This window comes from Bufo gargarizans, chromosome 2 (genome assembly GCF_014858855.1).
Source record: "Bufo gargarizans isolate SCDJY-AF-19 chromosome 2, ASM1485885v1, whole genome shotgun sequence".
Lineage (NCBI taxonomy): Eukaryota > Metazoa > Chordata > Amphibia > Anura > Bufonidae > Bufo > Bufo gargarizans.
Genome location: NC_058081.1, coordinates 471,181,625 through 471,201,664, shown reverse-complemented (window position 1 = coordinate 471,201,664; position 20,040 = coordinate 471,181,625). Strand labels below are relative to the sequence as shown.

General features: G+C 43.5%; 1 protein-coding gene across 2 annotated transcripts in view; it reads right to left on the bottom strand.

Moving 5' to 3' along the window:
• Nucleotides 1-11,946: 11,946 nt before the first annotated feature.
• Nucleotides 11,947-20,040, bottom strand: part of TTLL12 (tubulin tyrosine ligase like 12) — a 47,711-nt gene continuing 39,617 nt past the window's right edge. The window contains exons 12-14 of one of the 2 annotated variants that reach the window (XM_044281075.1): nt 19,456-19,524; nt 15,805-15,943; nt 11,947-12,499 (exon numbers count right to left, since the gene is read on the bottom strand). In XM_044281075.1, coding sequence (XP_044137010.1) covers nt 12,348-12,499; nt 15,805-15,943; nt 19,456-19,524 — 360 coding nt within the window. In that variant the 3' untranslated portion in view covers nt 11,947-12,347. The other variant, XM_044281076.1, reaches the window with a different exon arrangement.

Here is a 20,040-nt window from a genome sequence, read left to right as displayed (position 1 = left end):
CCACATATATCTGTAAACACTGCAGCTACAGTATTATACCTTCTATGTCTCACATCAATACACTGCTGTGTGTGTGTGTTTGTGTGTATATATATATACACGCATACACACACACTGCATATATTACACAGTATTATACATGCAATATGTACAGATATATAGTATATACCGCAGTGCACTGATATGTGAGGTACAAGGTATAATAGATGCTGTGTGTAGAGATATCAGTACACTGCTGTATATACTATATATGTGAGGTACGAGGTATAATAGATGCAGTGTGTACAGATATATAGTATATACAGCAGTGTACTGATATGTGAGGTATGAGGTATAATAGATGCTGTGTGTACAGATATCAGTACACTGCTGTATATACTATATATGTGAGGTATGAGGTATAATAGATGCAGTGTGTACAGATATATAGTATATACAGCGGTGTACTGATATGTGAGGTATGAGGTGTCAATACACTGCTGTATTTACTATATACCTGTACACACTGCATCTATTATACCTCACATATTACACTACTGTATATACTGTATACACTGCATATTTTATACCCCGTACCTCACATATCAGTACACTGCTGTATATACTATATACCTGTACACACTGCATATATTATACCCTGTACCTCACATATCAGTACACTGCTGTATATACTATATACCTGTACACACTGCATATATTATACCCTGTACCTCACATATCAGTACACTGCTGTATATACTATATATCTGTACACACTGCATCTATTATACCTCACATATTACACTACTGTATATACTGTATACACTGCATATTTTATACCCCGTACCTCACATATCAGTACACTGCTGTATATACTATATACCTGTACACACTGCATATATTATACCGCGTTCCTCATATGACTGTACACCGCTGTATATAATATACATCTGTACACACTGCATCTATTATACCTCTTTTGTGTGCCAGGGCTGTTTTGTAATCCCAATCCGGCCCTGATGGCATAAATTATAAAACGCAGCAGCAAGAATAGTTCATGGAACAAAGGGAGGGGCTATTAAAGGGGAATGGGGGCCCAATTTAGATTCCTGCTATGGGCCCCAGTGATTTTTATGTACGCTCCTGCCCCTGAGTCTCCTCCCCGGCCGGCAGTGCGGCGTGCCGGACATGACGTTGAGATGCAGGGACAGGGAGAAGGCGCCGGAAAAGAAAGGGAGAGGGAGAGCGCTGCGCAAAGAAGCCGGTCTGGCTTTCAGAGTGAGGTCTGATGGGGGCTGAGAGTTGGGCAATGTATGTAAAGTTATGACCGGTGACTTGTGCTATGAAGTAATGTTTTTTTTTCTGTTGTCTTGGGGTGCAGCTCTTTTGTGTAGGCGCTTCTATTGAGCTTCTAGTATATGCTTGGATGTAGCAGAGCTGGTTTTGTCATGCATTTCTTTTGCCTTCATATGGTAAAATACTTCATTGGCCTATCAATGGCTTTATAACTAACTCTGCTATATTTCTGTAACCTACAACCTCTGACTGCCCAGTTGAAACTACTACACCCAACATGTTCTGGCAGTAATAGTAAATGGATAATGGTGCAATTCTGAGCTACTAGTCTATATAATACATATGTAGCCTACATATTTATTATATAGACTAGTAGCTCAGAATTGCACCAATATCCATTTACTATTGCTGCCAGAACATGTTGGGTGTAGTAGTTTCAACTGGGCAGTCAGAGGTTGTAGGCTACAGAAATATAGCAGAGTTAGTTATAAAGCCATTGATAGGCCAATAAAGTATTTTACTATATGAAGGCAAAAGAAATGCATGACAAAACCAGCACTGCTACATAATGTAGCAGAGCTGGTTTTACGTGGGAATACCGTGGGTTATACCGAATATCATCCTCTTGTATATAGTAATATACAGTGTATATATATATATATATATATATATACATACACACACACACACACACACACGCATACACACACACACACACATGCATACACACGCGGCAGCGGGTTTGGGGGGGGGGGGGGCCCATGGATCAGTTTCGCACCGGGGCCCCGTGGATTGTGTGTACGCCACTGAGTCTATTCGTTCAGAAATGTCTTTCTGTGTCTTACCCTCTTGCTTGAGGGTGTCAATGATGGCCTTCTGGACAGCAGTCAGGTCGGCAGTCTTACCCATGATTGCGGTTTTGAGTAATGAACCAGGCTGGGAGTTTTTAAAAGCCTCAGGAATCTTTTACAGGTGTTTAGAGTTAATTAGTTGATTCAGATGATTAGGTTAATAGCTCGTTTAGAGAACCTTTTCATGATATGCTAATTTTTTGAGATAGGAATTTGGGGTTTTCATGAGCTGTATGCCAAAATCATCAATATTAAAACAATAAAAGGCTTGAACTACTTCAGTTGGTGTGTAATGAATCTAAAATATATGAATGTCTAATGTTTATCAGTACATAACAGAAAATAATGAACTTTATCACAATATGCTAATTTTTTTTAGAAGGACCTGTATATGCCCCAATGTGTATATATATAAATATCCAGTAATATCCCCCAGAAAAAAAAAATATATATATATATCTTTATATACAAACATGACCCCAGTAATTTCCCCTAATCATCACTTGTGCGTTGCGTGAATATCTTGGCATATATTCAGCGTTTTTCATGCAACGCAGGCCCCATAGAAATGAATGGGGCTGCGTGAAAATCCGCAAGCAAGTGCGGATGCAATGCGATTTTCACGCATGGTTGCTAGGAGATGATGTTAGTAAATTGATTAAAGTCAATTCACTGTATTATTTTCCCTTATAACATGGTTATAAAGGAAAATAATAGTATTCTTAATACAGAATGCTTAGTAAAATGTGCCTTGAGGGGTTAAAAAATAAAAAAAATTAAGCTGGCATAGTCTTCTTTCTTCTCCTTTAAGGACCTGCAAAAGTCTTTTGATGACGTAATTGCGCTCACCATGTGGTGAGTGAGGTGACGTCAGCGCAGGTCCTGCTGAATGAAGATAGAAGGATTTTACTAAGCATGTTATAAGGGAAAATAATAACATCTACACAACACCGAACCCAAACCCGAAACTTCAGTGAAGAAGTCTGGGTTCAGGTCTAGGTACCACATTCAGTTTTTTATCACGCGCGTGCAAAACTGACTGAAATTGCGTGCGCTCTCACACAGGTTTCCCACAATGCACCCGGGACGCAACCGGAGCAAATCCGGGACGCCCATGTGAAAGAGGCCTTAGACTATTGCCTTTACAGTACAACTCAGAGCTTAATGATTCATGAAAGTCGCATACTATATCAGAGCTCACCCAAGGGGTGGGACTATATAACCAGTGCTATTTAACAGGAGTGTCACGTCGCAGAAATATAGAAAATATGTCCTATTCTTGTCTGTTTTGCGGACAAGGACAGGCTTAGTTAGCATCCATTCACACATCCACAACTGTTTTGCCTTCTGCAAATTGGGGATCACAAATTGCCAGGAGGGGGAGTTTCCATCTAGACATAGAGGAGAAAGGAAGCACACTACAGGGCTCCTGCTCTTAAAAAGGTTTGTTCAAGAGATCCGTTACATCACGAACTGAAGCGAATCCTTGAGAAGGCTGACAGCAGAGTGAACAGCTATATGCAGTATCAAAGACACTGCTGTGAGGTGAGGGACTACGGCTACGCCACCCATCACCCATATTACTACCAGTCCAGTACAATACTAGTGCTAAACCAACATGCCACCAAAGGAAATGTGAATGCGCAAACATCAGATCATTAATAGAGGATTGGAGTGAAGCAGGCTCTGGTTCCCTACAATTCATGTTGGCCACCCATTCTACTACATCTCTAATGGTCCTTAACATGGACAAATGCTAATGGTATTTATCAAGAACAAACCGTTCAGTCCCAATAATTGCCTGTTCATTAGAGGAGGTGAGAATTGCATTTTTATTCAGCAATCATCTCCTCTATGAGGACAAGTAATCATTACAGTGATCGCTTGTCCCTATAGAGAATCATTGTTTGTGAACAGAAGATCCCCGTTTACAGAGAGTTATGTGCCGCACAAAAACGATTAGAGCCTAAAGAATGATCATCTAGTGATTGCTGGCACCTTTACTCAGGCCAAATCATCAGGAAAAAGGATTTCTACAAATGCTCATCTGCGATAACTGTCCTGATTATCCGTCCATGTAAAAGTACCTTAAAGGGGTTTTCTGAGATTCAAATGCTGATGACCTATCCTCTGGATGGTAAGGGTCTGCCAATCAACTGTTTGAAAAGGCACTGGCGCTCGCAGTTGCACCGCGGCCTTCCCTCAGCGTTCCCGAGGCCAAATGACAACACGTTCATTGGTCACATGGCCTAGGCACAGCTCACCCCGCAGACACAGTTGTTATACAATGTATGGCACTGTGCTAGGTGAGCACAGAGAAGGCCGCGTCGCTCACAGGTGCGCCGGTCACTTCTAAAACAGCTTATCGGCGGGGCTAGGTCATTGGTATTTAAATCTCAGAAAATCCTTTTAACTTAACTTTAACTCAACTAAGAGAATGTAAAACTTTGCTTCCTATATGTGTCCATTCATACGACGATATTTCTGGGTCTGTATCCGTTCCGCAATTTTGCAGAACCACTATTACTAAGGCTTCGTCCACATCATGCAGTGGTATATTTCTGGCAAAAAGCCGGTATTCATGCCAGGAACCCAATGAAACAGAGTAAAGAGAATAGGGATCCAGCGGTGTCTGGCTATGCCAGATACAGCAATTTGGGTATTCTGCTCCTCTGCCAGAACAGACTACTTAAATGACCTAATGCAAGATGTCAACGTAGCCTAAAGGCCCATTTATACTGCTGAATTGAGCAGATGATTGTCGGAGAGGAAGCGTTCCTTCCTGACAATTGCCTGATTTTCAGTGGAGGTGTCCACTGCAGTTACTGTACATGCATTGATCTCCTCCACAGTATGGGGAGGAGTGATCACTAATGCCATCGCTTCTCCCCATACAGAATAATTATTTTCCGGCAGCAGTGGCTGTTTAGACGTCACAATCTACTGCCGTCAAACATTTATTTTAGTGACCGTGCGAATGATCATATTGCGTTTCGCTCATTCATTAGGTAATCCGTGCCACCTTTACACCGGATTATCAGGCAGTGTAAAAGGGCCATAAGTGACCAAAGTGCGAAACATTGCAACCATTACATGGACCGATAATTGGGCCAATTATAGAAGCAGCATATTCTCCCTGTGTGAAGAGGGATCTGCTGCCTAGAAACAATGCTTCTCTACAGCGATCGCTCATCTCCATGCAGAGGAGATGATTGCTGCATGGAAATCAGCTCTCCTCTCCTCTGACGATCAAGCAATTATTAGGAAGGTTCATTCTCCGATAACTGCCTGTAATCTCGGAGCATAATTACAGACTAGGGAATAGCTCTGCATGCTGTAGAATTCTAGTCATCGCTATTACTTTCTTATATATCCGCAAGGGCCCTGCAGTTTTATAGTCTCTCAGCCAATCAAGGTAATATAGCTGATATTTTATATCACTGATGTATTCACATTCTGGTTGGTAATACTCATCCGAATGGAAAGAAGTCATACTATCAGTGCAATCTTTACAATTACCATTTCATCCTAGAATAACATACTACCTAGTGGACATAAAAACACCAGACCCATTCCCTGACACCAACCTGTACGAATAAATCAGGTTTTAATCAAGATTTAATTTCTCTCATACTTACTGCTACACCTTGTGAGCTATTTTGGTTTATCAGTATATGTTTTTTTTCTGTTATATCTTGAAGATACAGGACATACTTGTGCACTTGGTGTGTCAGCAATAACAAGTCATATACTGTGAGTAACGCAGTTAAAAAAAATCTGCTTTCTGCTTGTATTCCATTCTCACATTCACATTCATTTGCATACGTTTGATCACTTGGCTCTGGTTATGCAAGGTCCTAGCAACAGGATATGCAACATGGGCTCTACTGCGCCACCTGGTGGCAACAGTAATCCATTACCTTATATACAGTAAAGGGTGCGGTCACGCTGTATGTGCAGCTCCCATGTTAAAAAAAAGTATGCCGTGCCTATCTATAGAACAGATGACTACACTGTTCTATACGGAAAAAACATGCACAGGCCTAACTACCAGGGTAGCAGGTATAGCAGCTGGTATGGTCCACCAGCAAAAGGTGCCCAGTTTCCACTCAGAGGTGAGGGGCAATTATTGATACAAGAATTAGGAAATTAATGCAGGTCATTAGGAAAGAAAGTAAAATGACACATTGTTAAAAACAAACAAAAAAAATTATACGTTTTTCAAGGCCTGATGGAGAAGAGTCCCATTTTAGGTTTTCTTATGGGGCTTTTTAGACTACTTTCTCACTTGCGTTTTTGCCTGATCCAGGGCAGTGATTAGCAAAAAACGCTTCCAGCACGATAATACAACTGTCTGCATCCGTTCTGAATTGATCCGGTTCTTTTAGCTTTAACATGACAGATACGTACGCCATGAACACCACTGAAAGTCAATGGGGGACGGATCCGTTTTCTATTGTGTCAGAGAAAACGGATCCGGCCCCATTGACTTACATTGTGTGTTATGACGGAACCGTCTTGCTCTGCACCACATTGCGGACAGAAAAACTCTGCTTGCAGCATTATTCTGTCTGCGATGGGAACGCAACCAAACAGAACGGAATGCATTCTGGTGCACTCCATTTCATTCAGTTCAGTTTTTTCCCCAATGAATGGGGACAAAACGGATCCTATGACGGATCTCAATAGCGGCAAGGGAAAGTGCCGATGTGAAAGTAGCCTTAGTTACTTATTACTAGAGAACTGCTTTTACGCAATGCCCTACACAAGCTCATGTTCACCTGCTAGTCTGTTGCTTCAATTCAATTGATGTATTTGTAGGATGGTAAGAATTGATGGCACCCTCTTGGTCTCCAGCTGTTTAATCAGTAGAGTGCAGTCAGAGGGATTGGAACCAGTGATCAAATGTAAACCTGGTACACAACACTGCTGAGACGCTGCTGTTCAGCAGCCACTGAAACACTACTCATGTCCCTGCTCCATTGCTCCGGCAGTCCTTGTCTGTTGGCGTCTTGAACCTCTGCCCACTCCACGCTCTGTCTGTGTCCTGCTCTTCACCGTCAAAAGGGTGCGACCATTCCCTCCGGCTCTTAAAGGCTAGTGTCCAACCTATGGCTAGCCTCCTTAAGATATTTAAAGCACCCTCCCCTGTGGGAGGGTGCCTTAGCAATAGGTTCTAGTTGCTGGTTTCCTGCAAAGGCGGGCCATTCTAAGCTTGAACTGCCTGTTTTCCCCACCTTTGCATGTTTACTGGATTTAGTAGTCACAATTACCACAGCACTCAGAATATTTAAAATATAATCAAGAATAATTGTATTTTTCCTTCCAGAAAATTAATAGACAATGGCCAACATTTTGGTCCTCTCCCAGGACCTCGTTCATGGCCTACAAAGAACATATATAAATAAATGTCACACAGGACATAGTGAACAATACAGACAGTACATATAATACATAAAAATGCGGTGGGTCATTGCACCCCATCTGCATGCTCTTCCTATATTTGCCAGGCATTATATATGTATATTGTGTTTGCATTTGTTCATGTTTATAATTATGCACAAATCCATCAGTATCATTCAGTGTACAAAGACATACCTTGTCTGTGCTACAAGGATCTTGAACATTTTCTTATGGACTATCTCCTCCTGTCCTACAATCACCTGTAGATTAATACCTTCTTACTTCCTAGTATTAATACCTTATGTTTCCTAGTATGCAATAACTATGTGATCCACCGTACTGTGTGACATTTATATGCGTTTATTCTATCTAGGCCGTGAACAAGGTCCTGGGAGAAGGCTGAAAGGTTGGCCATTGTCTTTTAATTTGGTGGATGGACCAAAAAATTATTCTTGATTACATTTAAAATATTCTGGGCGCTGTGGTAATGGAGACTTCCCTACCATTGAGCACCAGACCAACATCGCAAAGTCAGAGTGCCAACCAATTTTCTTTTTTGTTTACTAGATTTGACCTTTTGCTACCTGACCTGACCTTCGCCTGATTATCATGGACCCTGTGCTGCCTGTCCTGATGGACTGTTTACTGGTTTTCATGAATGCTGTCCTGACTTCAGCTTGTTTTCTGACTGTGGTTTTGCCTGCTACCTTGGGTCGAGAGACATCGGTGAGTCAGCAGCCTGGTGGTTCTGCTGCATCAGGGTTCAGATCTTGTATAGGTGTTAAAGGGTAAAGACCAGGGGGAAGGGGCACTTAACACCTCTTAGCTAAATCTGTTGAGTGACATACAAGACCTACATCAGCTTCAGTAACAACTGCAGAAGCCGACGTTGTGCCCTCTAGACTTCCACCAGTCTGGGCTGCACAGATAGAGCCATAGGAACATTGTAACATCCAATCATTTTAGTTTTTGGGGTGTAGTGTCCATGTTTTTACTCTAATTTACTATTCCTGTATTATCAATAATTTCAATGCATGTAATCGGAACAGTAATTTTATACAGAGCAGTCAGAATCTGAAAGAAACACTCCAAGCAAAACAGATCTACTGTGTTATTCCTAGAACAGGGGTGGTGGTGACACAAGCATGAACTTCAGAGAGACAGGTCCCTGTGTTATGCACCTCCTCTTCCTCAAGCTATACACTAGATCAGGGATGGCCAACCTGCGGCCCTCCAGCTGTTGTAAAACTACGATTCCCACCATGCCCTGCTGTAGGCTGATTGCTGTCTTTTCTTGAGCTATGGATCTTATCTGAGTTGGAAAGATTTTGGATTTGCCGATGCTGTGGTACCTATATAGGAGTCTATGCTACACAGCCTGACTCTGAACGGGACCTGGAATCAGTTTTTGGTGCCCACAAAATTAAACTGGTAATTTACAATTCATTTCTGAGGTTTTGAGCACAGTTCGTGGCCTCATGCACTGCTGTGTCAGGTACCTTTAAGGTGGAGTCTGATTACCAAGGCTAGTCACAAGGCTCATGCCATAAATGTGTTCATATGGTGCCTCTTCACCAAAATCGGCAAAGAGACACTTGCCCATATTCACTATTGTGGTTTTACCTGTATTTGGCAAAATTTGGTGCATTGTTGCCGCAATTTGGTGCATCTAATTTTAGACAAATGTATGAAGTAAGCCAAAAACAATAATCCACTGCTTCACAAAAAAGAGGTGTGACTTAATCTGCAAATTTGAATCTAAGTCTTGGCATAAAATTCTGCTGCAAGGTAAGGTGACCAATGGGTGATATACAGTTAGACTAGACAGTCTAAAGGTGCACCAGATTTATCATACAGCATCAGCCACAGATCTCGCCATTTGGGTCCCCTCATACAGCAAAAGTCAATAGAAGACACTTACCAACTGCAATGCTTTATTTAGTGCCTGCTTTCCAAGCTCTGGCCCCCCTGTTCTCCTTCTCCCGCCATGTTTATTGCTTGTTGTTAGGGTGTGATCTTGCTGCGGTGGATATTGCGCAGTGGGATGAAGTCCTTTTGCTTACTGTGGTGGCCAGGATCACAGGAGCATGCATATCCACTCATCTGCAGTATACCAACGTTTCTATAGGACAGCTCTAAGGGATGAGCAGTAGCCCTGAAGCTGTTCTATACAGATATGATAAGTCAGAGTGCGTGAACCTAGCATTGGGAAAACGCTTGCACAGGCAAGCGGCACCATTATGGCATTACACCACTGCTTTCCTGTGTACCAGAAAGTGCCGAGCTTTGGAGATGGCTGTGGAGGTGAACAACGGAGATGGGGCAACCCTTTCAAGCAGAATTAGTAAATCTTCCTACTGTTATCTGCAGCGATTATACATTTTAAAAAGAATAGTAATAGTTGGGGTGCTGTTACTAAGCAGTTTCCCATAAAACATCTAATAAATGCAGACAATTTCCCTTTAACTCCTTCCTGATATCAGCTGTACATATACATGTGACGTTGGGTCCTTAAAAGATGGTGCCTGCTCAGGAGCTGAGTGGTGCCATAGCCAGTGGATGCCTGCTGTCTTACACAGCAAACACCTATCGCCAGTGTCCCTGATCTAAGACGATTCCGATCGTTGGTATTTAACCCCTTAGATGCCATGGTCAATTGTTGAAGCCATCTGATTTCCATGGCAGCCAGTAGCCTTGTGAACACTTCCAGGCCTGCCATATTAAAGCTCCTATTGAGCTTTCCCTGAGACAGGGCTCCATTGGACCACAGCAAATGTTCTATCAACTACAGTGGTAAACTACTGCAGTCTATGGTACTCAGACCAAAATATATTTCCTAATTTACTAGCAGGACCTAGTAAATTAGGAAATAGCATTATCTGCAAGGTTACAGATACAATGGTGCGGCAGCCAGGTCACTGTTTTTGTAGCTAGCCACAAAAGATATTCATCTGCATAGCAATAGCAAATACAGTTTATTATATTTATATCTGCTCTCAATCTTATGTGTATGACCACCAGATCTCTCCAAAACTAGCTGTATATGCCAGTCTGGAGATAAATATTTCATGTTTATGGCCAGCATACAAGCTTACTATTTCACAATTCACTTACCACCTCTCATGCTACAGATACTGATGCTTAAATCAGTGCAGAGGCTGCTGTAATCACAGGGAACCTTATCAATAACATATTGTATAACATTCTAATGGAGGTTTTTGGGAAAGCTAGGTGACAATATACCTGCTATTACAGCTCATCAAGGGCGCGTCTTCTATCCCGTGTGACTTTGTACTGCATGTTTTCTCCATGCACTCAGCGCAGCCTATTGCTCCTGGATTTTCCCAAAGCAGCTACAGTTTGAAAAAGGTCTTTATTGGCCAAAACGTCACTGTATATTCAGCCGCATTTCAATAAAAGCTTATCCTTTTGTAAGATTTATTCTACGTACGGGGTGGGAACCCGACTCCAAGCACACTCTAGCAGAGTGCCAGGAAGTTGTGTAACGCCAGCTCATCAGGGACTCTCATTCAGCTTTCCCAGATTCCTAAATGGCATTTTTAATAGCTTGAAAAAAATCGATACGGAATATTTAGAATAAGAAACAAACCAGTGATCAGTTATATGAATACAGTTTACTTTCCTGGAATACAACAAAGTAACAAGCATGTGTAAATATGAAAAGCAGAGATATTTGTGCAGTGTACGAAACACTGCTTGAACAATCAGAGCTCCTTTTTCTGAAGCCAGGGACATGCAACCGTGAAGTCTCCAGGCTCTTGAGTTCAATAAATGTTTGCCTGGAACTAAATGACAGTTCAAAATCTTCAACGTATCAAAGAGCAAAACAAAAACTGCATAAAATATGAGAAATGCACTGACTATACCTCATATAGGAAACCAAGAACAGAAACAGAACCTCATTTCACATGCCCTTCTAGATCATGTTTGGGTCTAAAGGAGGAAGGCGTTTTTATCTTGCTTGGTCTCCCCCTTTTAGGTAACACTTAAAACTATGGCAGCTGAAAACAATGGCATGGCTTTTTACGATTTGCTACAGGAAGAAGATCTTTACAGGGTTTTAAGAGATTAGAAAAACGGATTCCTTCCATTAAGGGTACTTTTCCACTTGCGGCAGAGGATTCCGGCAGGCAGTTCTGTCTGACAGATGCATTGAAATACTGGATCCGTCTCTCTGGTGTCATCCGGAAAAAAACGGATCTGGTATTCATTTTTTTTGCATTTTTAAAGGTCTGCGCATGTGCAGACCGGAAAGCCGGATCCATTTTGCCGTAACAGATCCGGCACTAATACACTTCCATGTAAATTAATGCCGGATTCGGCATTCCGGCAAGTGATCAGTATTTTTGGCTGGAGACTGCGGTATTTGGCCCAAAAAACGTTAGAGGGACTGAACTGATGCATCCTGAACGGAATGCTCTCCATTCAGAATGCATTAGGATAATTTTTTTCCGGTATTGAGCCCCTAGGACGGAACTCAATACCGGAAAACAAAAACGCTAGTGTAAAAGTACCCTAAACAGTGCCCCTATTGTCCACAGGCTGTGTCTAGTATTGCAGTGAATTAGGCTGGTCTACAATACCAGACACAGCCTATAGACAAGATGTGCATTGCATCTGGAAAGAAAAGCCAACCCCTTTAAAAAAGCAGTAATATCTTGATATTCATATAAGCTGTATAGCGATATATACAATAGCATTATGATGTGACGCATATTACGGATATATAGGTTTTGCTGGTTGTATGAAGTCCAGGAAGCTAATTTCCAATTAAAGCATCTAGCAGCTTAAACATCATTAAAGGATGGGGGTTACATGGCAATTGTCTGTTTCGTCTAAGAACAGTGTGCTGAAGACATCATTGAAAAAAGTTGGATGGTACTTGCAGGCCCTGGTGCAGTCGGGGTTAAAGTTCACTTCTAAAATCTGTGGTTGCATCACCCGCTTTCCTAGAAGGATACAAAATTCTTAGGATCAATTGGCTTTGTTTAAAGAGTCTTCTATCAAAGCTGCAACTGAGTATTACTAAGGAGAGTCTTTAGCTTCCCCCCTGAGTACCAAAGATGCCTGTAAATACAGATAGGCAGGGTGATGGACAGTGATCATTAGGCCACGAGTCCATAGTCTGGGACCGGGGTAGTGACAAGAGCCTCTGCTTGTTATACACAGGCAGGGGCGGATTGGCCATAGACCTTACAGGGAAATTTCCCGGTGGGCTGATGCCCAGGCGGCTGCTTGAGCCCTCCTCATGGCCAGCCAGTGGAAGTTTGTAGGGATGTATTTTGTGATGGACTGTGTTATTTGGCTCTGTTGGGGTGGTATAATGTGCCACAATATGATATTGCTGCCCTTGCCTTCCATCAATTTAGACCCCACTATAAAATGGGGCCACTTTTAGTATTTTTTCCAGGGGCATTTTAGGTTCCCAGTCCGCCCCTGCACAAAGGCATCTTCTGCGGACTGAAGAAAGATTCTCCTTAGCGATTCTGTAAGAACTTTGCTAGGAAGACTCTTTACACCCTGTTTTCTAGTAGAAAGAAACAACTTTCCCTAATGAAGTACATAACAAAAATTTTTACGATCCCTGTCCCTACATTATATTAAAAATAAACCCAAACTACATTTACACTTTCCTTTTGCATTGGCACAATGAAATATATTTGCAAAGGTATAAATATGTCTCAAGTTAGATTGGCAGTAAAAAAATATATTCTGACTAATCACTGCAGAGATAAAATCCTTTGAAAATGTTCATTCTTTGTCTCACTTGAGCAAATGGTGTTTATCATGTAAAGAAAGTTAATACGAGGCAGTTGCTAATGTATTGTGATTGTCCATATTGCCTCCTTTGCTGGCTGGATTCATTTTCCCATCACTCATTTTCATTTCAGATTCATTTTCATGTGTTACGACCACCGCTGCAGCACAGATATGAGGTGGACGGGAGCTGCTGTGCATGTGTGCCTATGTGCACTCCCACGGTCCCGGCCACCAGAGAGGCCTGTGTCTTTTCCTATAGTGTGCAAGCATGGCCACCACTGCTGAATTGCAGGGTGGTCACAACCCCTTGAACAGTGTATAATGTGATGGAAAAATAATTCAAGCCAGCAAAGGAAGCAATATGGAGAATTCACTACAATCTACACTCTGACACTTGCATATACTATGTATTAGTGAGTTTTCCGGTCAGGCTGCTCAGCCATGACGGCCATCATAGCGCCGGAGCTGTCGCCTCACCACCAGAGGCGTACGGCACCTATGTGTTTGTTTGTCCTATACTTGACCTAGCTCCTGATGAGCCTGTAAATGGCGAACTTTGAGCTTCAATATTATGTTTAGGGTATGGACATAGCGCATCCACATGTTATTCAGGGCAGACAGCCGCCTGCTGGATTAGTTAGGACTCCTAGTGTTTGCTGCATAGAGGGGCATGTAGGGAGGATTGCTTCACCTGGTGTTCAATTAATGAGGGTCACCCATTCAAAGGTGGATAGTTCCCTTCCCCCTGGCAGTATGTAGTCCTAGACTTGGTAACCTTTTACTTGGTGATATAGCACATGGTAACCTGTCATTTGAGCACGCCACAGTAGTTCTTTCACTGCTATCATCACGTTAGGCAAACTGCGGCTCTCCAGCTGTTGCAAAACTACAACTCCCGCCATGCCCTGCTGTAGGCTGAAAGCTGTAGGCAGTCTTTGCATGCTGGGAGTTGTAGTTCTGCAACAGCTGGAGAGCCGCAGTTTGCCTATCACTGCGTTGGGTAAAAAAATTGTAACCTAACATTCATACGCATGTTGTGTCACTCGCTGATGCAGTAGTGGTTCCGCACCTTTCGTACAGCCACAACGCATCTCACAAATGTCTAGTGTCCACATATAGTATATATTTTTGCTTGTTTGTAGATTTATGGACTCACACCCTTCTCCCTATTTTAGTGTATATCTAATAAACTATTTAAGTTTTATCTCATTCACAACGTTTCTTCTAGTTGTGACTCCTTCGCATATCACAGGCAGGATCACATAATTACCATCTATAGTAGAGCAGTGTCATGTGTTGTGAGGCCTCACCCTCTTATTCCTGAACCCCTAAGCAGCTCTGCAAGTGGTAGCAACTAGTCCTGCTCACACTCTAGAACAGGTTGATTGTCACCTTTTTAAATCATTCCCAAAGGTCCCCTTTAAGGAGTAGAACCAGGCAGAATGAAATTCACGCTACTGATTAGTAAAGCTCCACAAAAGATATTTGTTTGTCCTGCTCTCCCCTGCCCCTTCCTAGTGCTGTCAGCAGTTTTGCATGGTTAAAACTAGTGTGGGAATAATACCGTCGCCGGAACTGCCTGTCGGATCCGGCAATCCGGACGCATTTATCAGACGGATCCAGATGCGGATCCGTCTGACAAATGCATTGAAATACCGGATCCATCTCTCTGGTGTCATCCCGAAAAACGGATCCAGTATTATTATTTATTCCCAGATTTAAAGGTCTGCATATGTGCTGACCAGAAGAACGGATCCGTCAATGCGGCAATACATTTCAATGGAAATGAATGGCATGTGTTCAGGATTTTTGTCCGGAGAGAAAAATGCAGCATGCTGCGGTATTTTCTCCAGCCAAAAAACGTAAGAGGGACTGAACTGAAGACGTCGTGATGCATACTGAACGGATTGCTCTCTATTCAGAATGCATTAGGATAAAACGGATCATTTTTTTCCGGAATTGAGCCCCTAGTATGGAACTCAATACCGGAAAAGAAAACCGCTATAAGTACCCTTATAGATGAGCTGTGGTTGAAACAACTCTGAAGCCTCGGTAACTTTTACTCAAACTGTATTTTAGAAAAAGTTAGTCGGTTCCTAAATATGGCACTGTGCATTTACATCAGATAATTGATAAACCTCTAAATCCTCTGCTTACCTTTGCACCGTACATAAAACTAGCTGTTAGCAGCCACCAGTAGTGGGCGCTCAATGCACTGAATTCAATGTAAGCTGCAAAATCCTGATGCACTGAGCTCCTCCCTAGTGGTGGCTGCAGGAGGAGTTGAGAGTAAGGCCCTTATCTGTGAACTGGCCACATAGCAATGGTGTGGTATCCTTCTATGTTGAATACGCCACTGCCACCAAGTATTGATTCTCTTTATCTTCAGATCTCAGAATTTAGTAGGAACTTCCCCATTCACAGCTATGAGACTTTATGCAAATCACAAAATATAACCATTTATAGCAAGAATGAAGCCTAAAGGTGTTGATACCGTCACTGTCGGTGTCCCACTTCAGCATCAGGTCTATAGCATAGATGGCTCGGGATGACTGGTAATCGCAGATCCCAAGTGGGGCAGGCTTGGAGGTTGCTGCTTGAAATAGTTCTCCAAAGGTTTTAAATAATTCATTCTGATGGGGGATGAAAGATGGAAACGAATGATGATAATGTTAATGTAACATGTATGAGAATATAAAACATACTGTCACATTGAATGAATAATAGGGGGCTCTTTAACTGAACCACAATGTTAGTGATTCAGATGAGGGGCAGGCTCACAGGCTAGGATCTAAGTACTGCCCAAAATTCTTCCTATGTCCCCCATACACAGACACCTCTGACAGCAGCTTATCTTCTGCTGGAACAGTTCCTTTTTCCCCCTCAGTATGCCATTGGGGACAGTCAGAACACCCGCATTCACATTAGGCGGATGTCCTCTCAATATCAATGGGTTTGGCCAACATTCATCTAATGTATATGGCCAGCTTTAAAGGGGTTTTCCCACAAAAGACATTTGTCACCTACTGATGATAAAGGTGATAAATGTCGGATCAGAGACTAATCACTAAAACGGGGGTCCTGAGCTGCCCATGCATCGCAGGTCGGCCATCTGGGAGGTTTTAGCCTTCAAACCCAGGACCCCTGCACTGCAAGGAACCAGTGCTATTCACTGGGCCACCGTGCTGCCCTGTTCACATTTGCATTGTATGCTTTCCATCTAGAGGTCCAGTGCATTGGACAGCAAGAATACTACAACTCCGACGGAAAGCATTATAATTCAATTACTTAATCAGGACTCATCGGGATTACTCTGAAAATGTGCCTAGCATGGTCTGAATGGAAGCCATCAGACCAGTGTGAACAGAACCAACAACAGAAAAATTTACCATATATCAACAGGCTCAAAGAACGTGTCCTTTTAACCATAGCAACCAATAACAGCACAGCTTTCGTTTCTTAAACTGCTATAGAAAAAATTTAGATTTTTGTACTTACCGTAAAATCAGTTTCTCGTTCAATGCATTGGGGGACACAGCACCATGGGTATATGCCCAGCTGCCACTAGGAAAAGAGAAGTGTTGGCTCCGCCCAAGTGGGCTATACCCTCTCCACAGTCACTAGGCTAATCAGATTGTACCAAAAGCAGTAGGAGAGAGAAACAGAACAAGAGAACAGCCCGGTGACAGAGAGAGAAAGTTAAAAAAGAGGGTGGGATCTGTGTCCCCCAATGCACTGAACGAGAAACTGATTTTACGGTAAGTACAAAAATAACATTTTCTCGTTAATGGCACTCGGGAACACCGCACCATGGGACGTCCCAAAGCAGTCCCCGAGGGTGGGAAAAGAACAGCCATGCAAACTGTTGGGTGTACAGGTGCAGGGGAACCATGTGACCCAACAGGAGATAGGAAAACAAGGAATGGCCGAAAGGCTTCAGGACCAGGAAAATTCCCAGGGAATAAGCAGTGGAAGACTGCCAGAATACCAGGACAAATGCCTGGGAGAGAATCCAAAATGCAAGAAAAAGGCAAAGGGAAAAACCCAGCTCGACCAAAGGCTGGGGAAAAAGAAAAATGTAAAGGAGAAGAAGCAGGGCAGATGTCCTGCGTGGAAACAGAGGTCAGGCTAAACGCGTGGCAACCTCTGTTGCAACGGGCGCACAAAGTACGTGGCGACCCCGAGGAGAGGCTCGGACTGGGAGACTACTCCGGAAGAGAACATTAGGGAGCCTGAAAAAAAGGAAAAACAGCCAGCCTGAGGCTGTCCTACTGGACCCCAGGTGCTGTGTCTCCAAGGAGGTGCTGCAGCAGCTGCAGAAGAACCAAGGGATGGATATGGGGCTGCAGAAGTGATCTTGGCAAGATGGATGCCCTTTTCTGGTAGAAGCCAGCTCCGCCCACAGGGTTAAAGCCCGCGCTTTGCTGAGATAGGTGGGGAAGAGAACCCCTTCCAGAAGCTGAGAGGAACGGGGAGGGGCCAAGGAAAAGCCTGGGAAGGGAGGAGTGGGGCAGGAGAGAACGCGGCCTAGCAGGCCCAGAAGCCGGGGCCTCGATTTATGAGGTGGCTGGAAACTGAGCGCAGTCGGCGGGGCGGATCGCAGGAGACCAGGGACCCTCCGGAAGGAAAAAAAACTAGGTGAGGAGGGCAGAGGGGGAGAAGCAATGCCCGGGAAGTGGCAGATCGGGGCAAACGGAGCACCTGGGACCCAGGGATGGACCGGAAAAAAATGCGGCCTAGTCCCGGCAAAAACCGGGGACTAAAGTAGCGAGGAGGGAGCGGGGAAGGCCAAGGAGGAAACGGGGTGGCCAGCGAGGTGAGAAAGAACCCGAGGGGGGGGGGGGGGGAGAGAAAAGAGGGGAAAAAAAGAGTCCTCCCCCCAGAGAGAACGGGGGGAAGAAGGGGACCACCCAGGACCCCCGAATAAAGTGGATCCCACCCCCTGGCCACGAGGGGGGAACTAACCCGGGACACCTTGGGAACCCGGGGCAGGGACGCAGGGGAAGATACTCACCGTCCGTCTTCGGGCGCTGCAGGGTCACCCCTTCGGCAGACTCAACACTTACGTGGGAATGCCGGCATGCCACTGCGGATGCAGTTATGGGGACTGGGTGACCGGCGAGGTACCCGATTACGCGCCCGCAGGGGGTGCAACTAAAGTGGTAATCCACGATGGAGCCCCGTCCTGCAGCAGGCCGAGACCTGCAGAAGAAGGAAAAGGAATAAAAATAAAACAATAAAAAGCAGCAAGACCTGCGAAAAAAAGAGCAGGTTATGTCTGCCTCCTACGGACACTAGACTAAAACTGATTAGCCTAGTGGCTGTGGAGAGGGTATAGCCCACCTGGGCGGAGCCAACACTTTTCTTTTGCTAGTGTCAGCCTCCTAGTGGCAGCTGGGCATATACCCATGGTGCTGTGTCCCCCAATGCCATTAACGAGAAATAAGAGCTGCGCTGTTATTGGTCACTTTGCATAACAAGACATGGGTTCTCCTGTTACACAGGGTTGATAAATTAGCTGTAATTCTTTAATAGGATATTTAAGAAGGGTTAAAAGGAATGTAAAGCATTAGAAAAACATAGCTCCTTTATACTATAAAAAAACTGCACCTGTCCACGGGTTGTGTCTGGTACTGCAGCTCAGCTCCATTGAAGTGCATGGGGTAGCGCTACAATAGCACACACAACCCTTGAACACTGATGACACCGTTTTTGGCAGAAAGCAGCCATGTTTTGTGTGAGTTAAGAAACTCACACAAAACATGTGAGTTAAGAAACTAATAACATAGGTACCAAAAGTCCTAGGAAATGGGTGGGGCCGACTGCAAGGGGGTGGGGCTTGTGCAAATTTATCCCAAAGTAAAATGTCTGTAGGCTTTTGGGACAGGGGTTAAAGGGCTTCTGCCACCCCCCAAAAGTCATTTTTCATTTTTGGGCTAATTAAAATCCTTGACAGTGCGGTTTTTAAAGAAACTAGACAACAGAAAAGGGTAAGAGCCCTATATATTGAAAGATCGCACTATAGGGATTTTAATTAGCCCAAAAATGAAAAATGACTTTTGGGGGTGACATAAGCCCTTTAAATGTCCCAGATTGTGTTGGCAACTATAAAATAAGCATTGGCACGCATGTACATCTTACATACCTCGATAGACTTCCAGGGATATTCAGGATACTGCTTCTCGAACATGGTAATAAATTCTTCACAATGAATCTATAACACAAAGAAACAAAGAACAGATTACATAATTTCAGATTTGAAGGGAGTCTCCAGTTTGGACAATCCATTTAGTTAAAAGTGTCCCTTAAAACAATAGGTTGATCACAGGATGTCCTGCAGCTGGGACCTCCAGATATCCGTTGTCATCTCTGGGGAAACCTTGCAGTAAGTATTCAATTCTTCTGCTGAACTCAATGGCCTGTGTAAAACATTTCAGTTCCTCATTATTTTTAAGCACTCTGTTTGTGGTCAGCAAATGAAAACATTATTGTTAAAGGGCATCTGTCAGCAGATTTACATGTGCGCTTGGCAGCTGAAAACATCTGTGTTGGGCCCATGTTCATGTGTGTCTGTATTACTGACAAAAGTGATGCGATGACGTCATCACACCTGGCCCTGTCAATCAAAGTGGAGAGGGAGCGGCAGTTGCAGAGAAAGCGGAGCCCAAGGTATAATGGCAACGCCCCCATTGCTATAAGAGTTTCATTTGCATGCATATATTAAAAACTT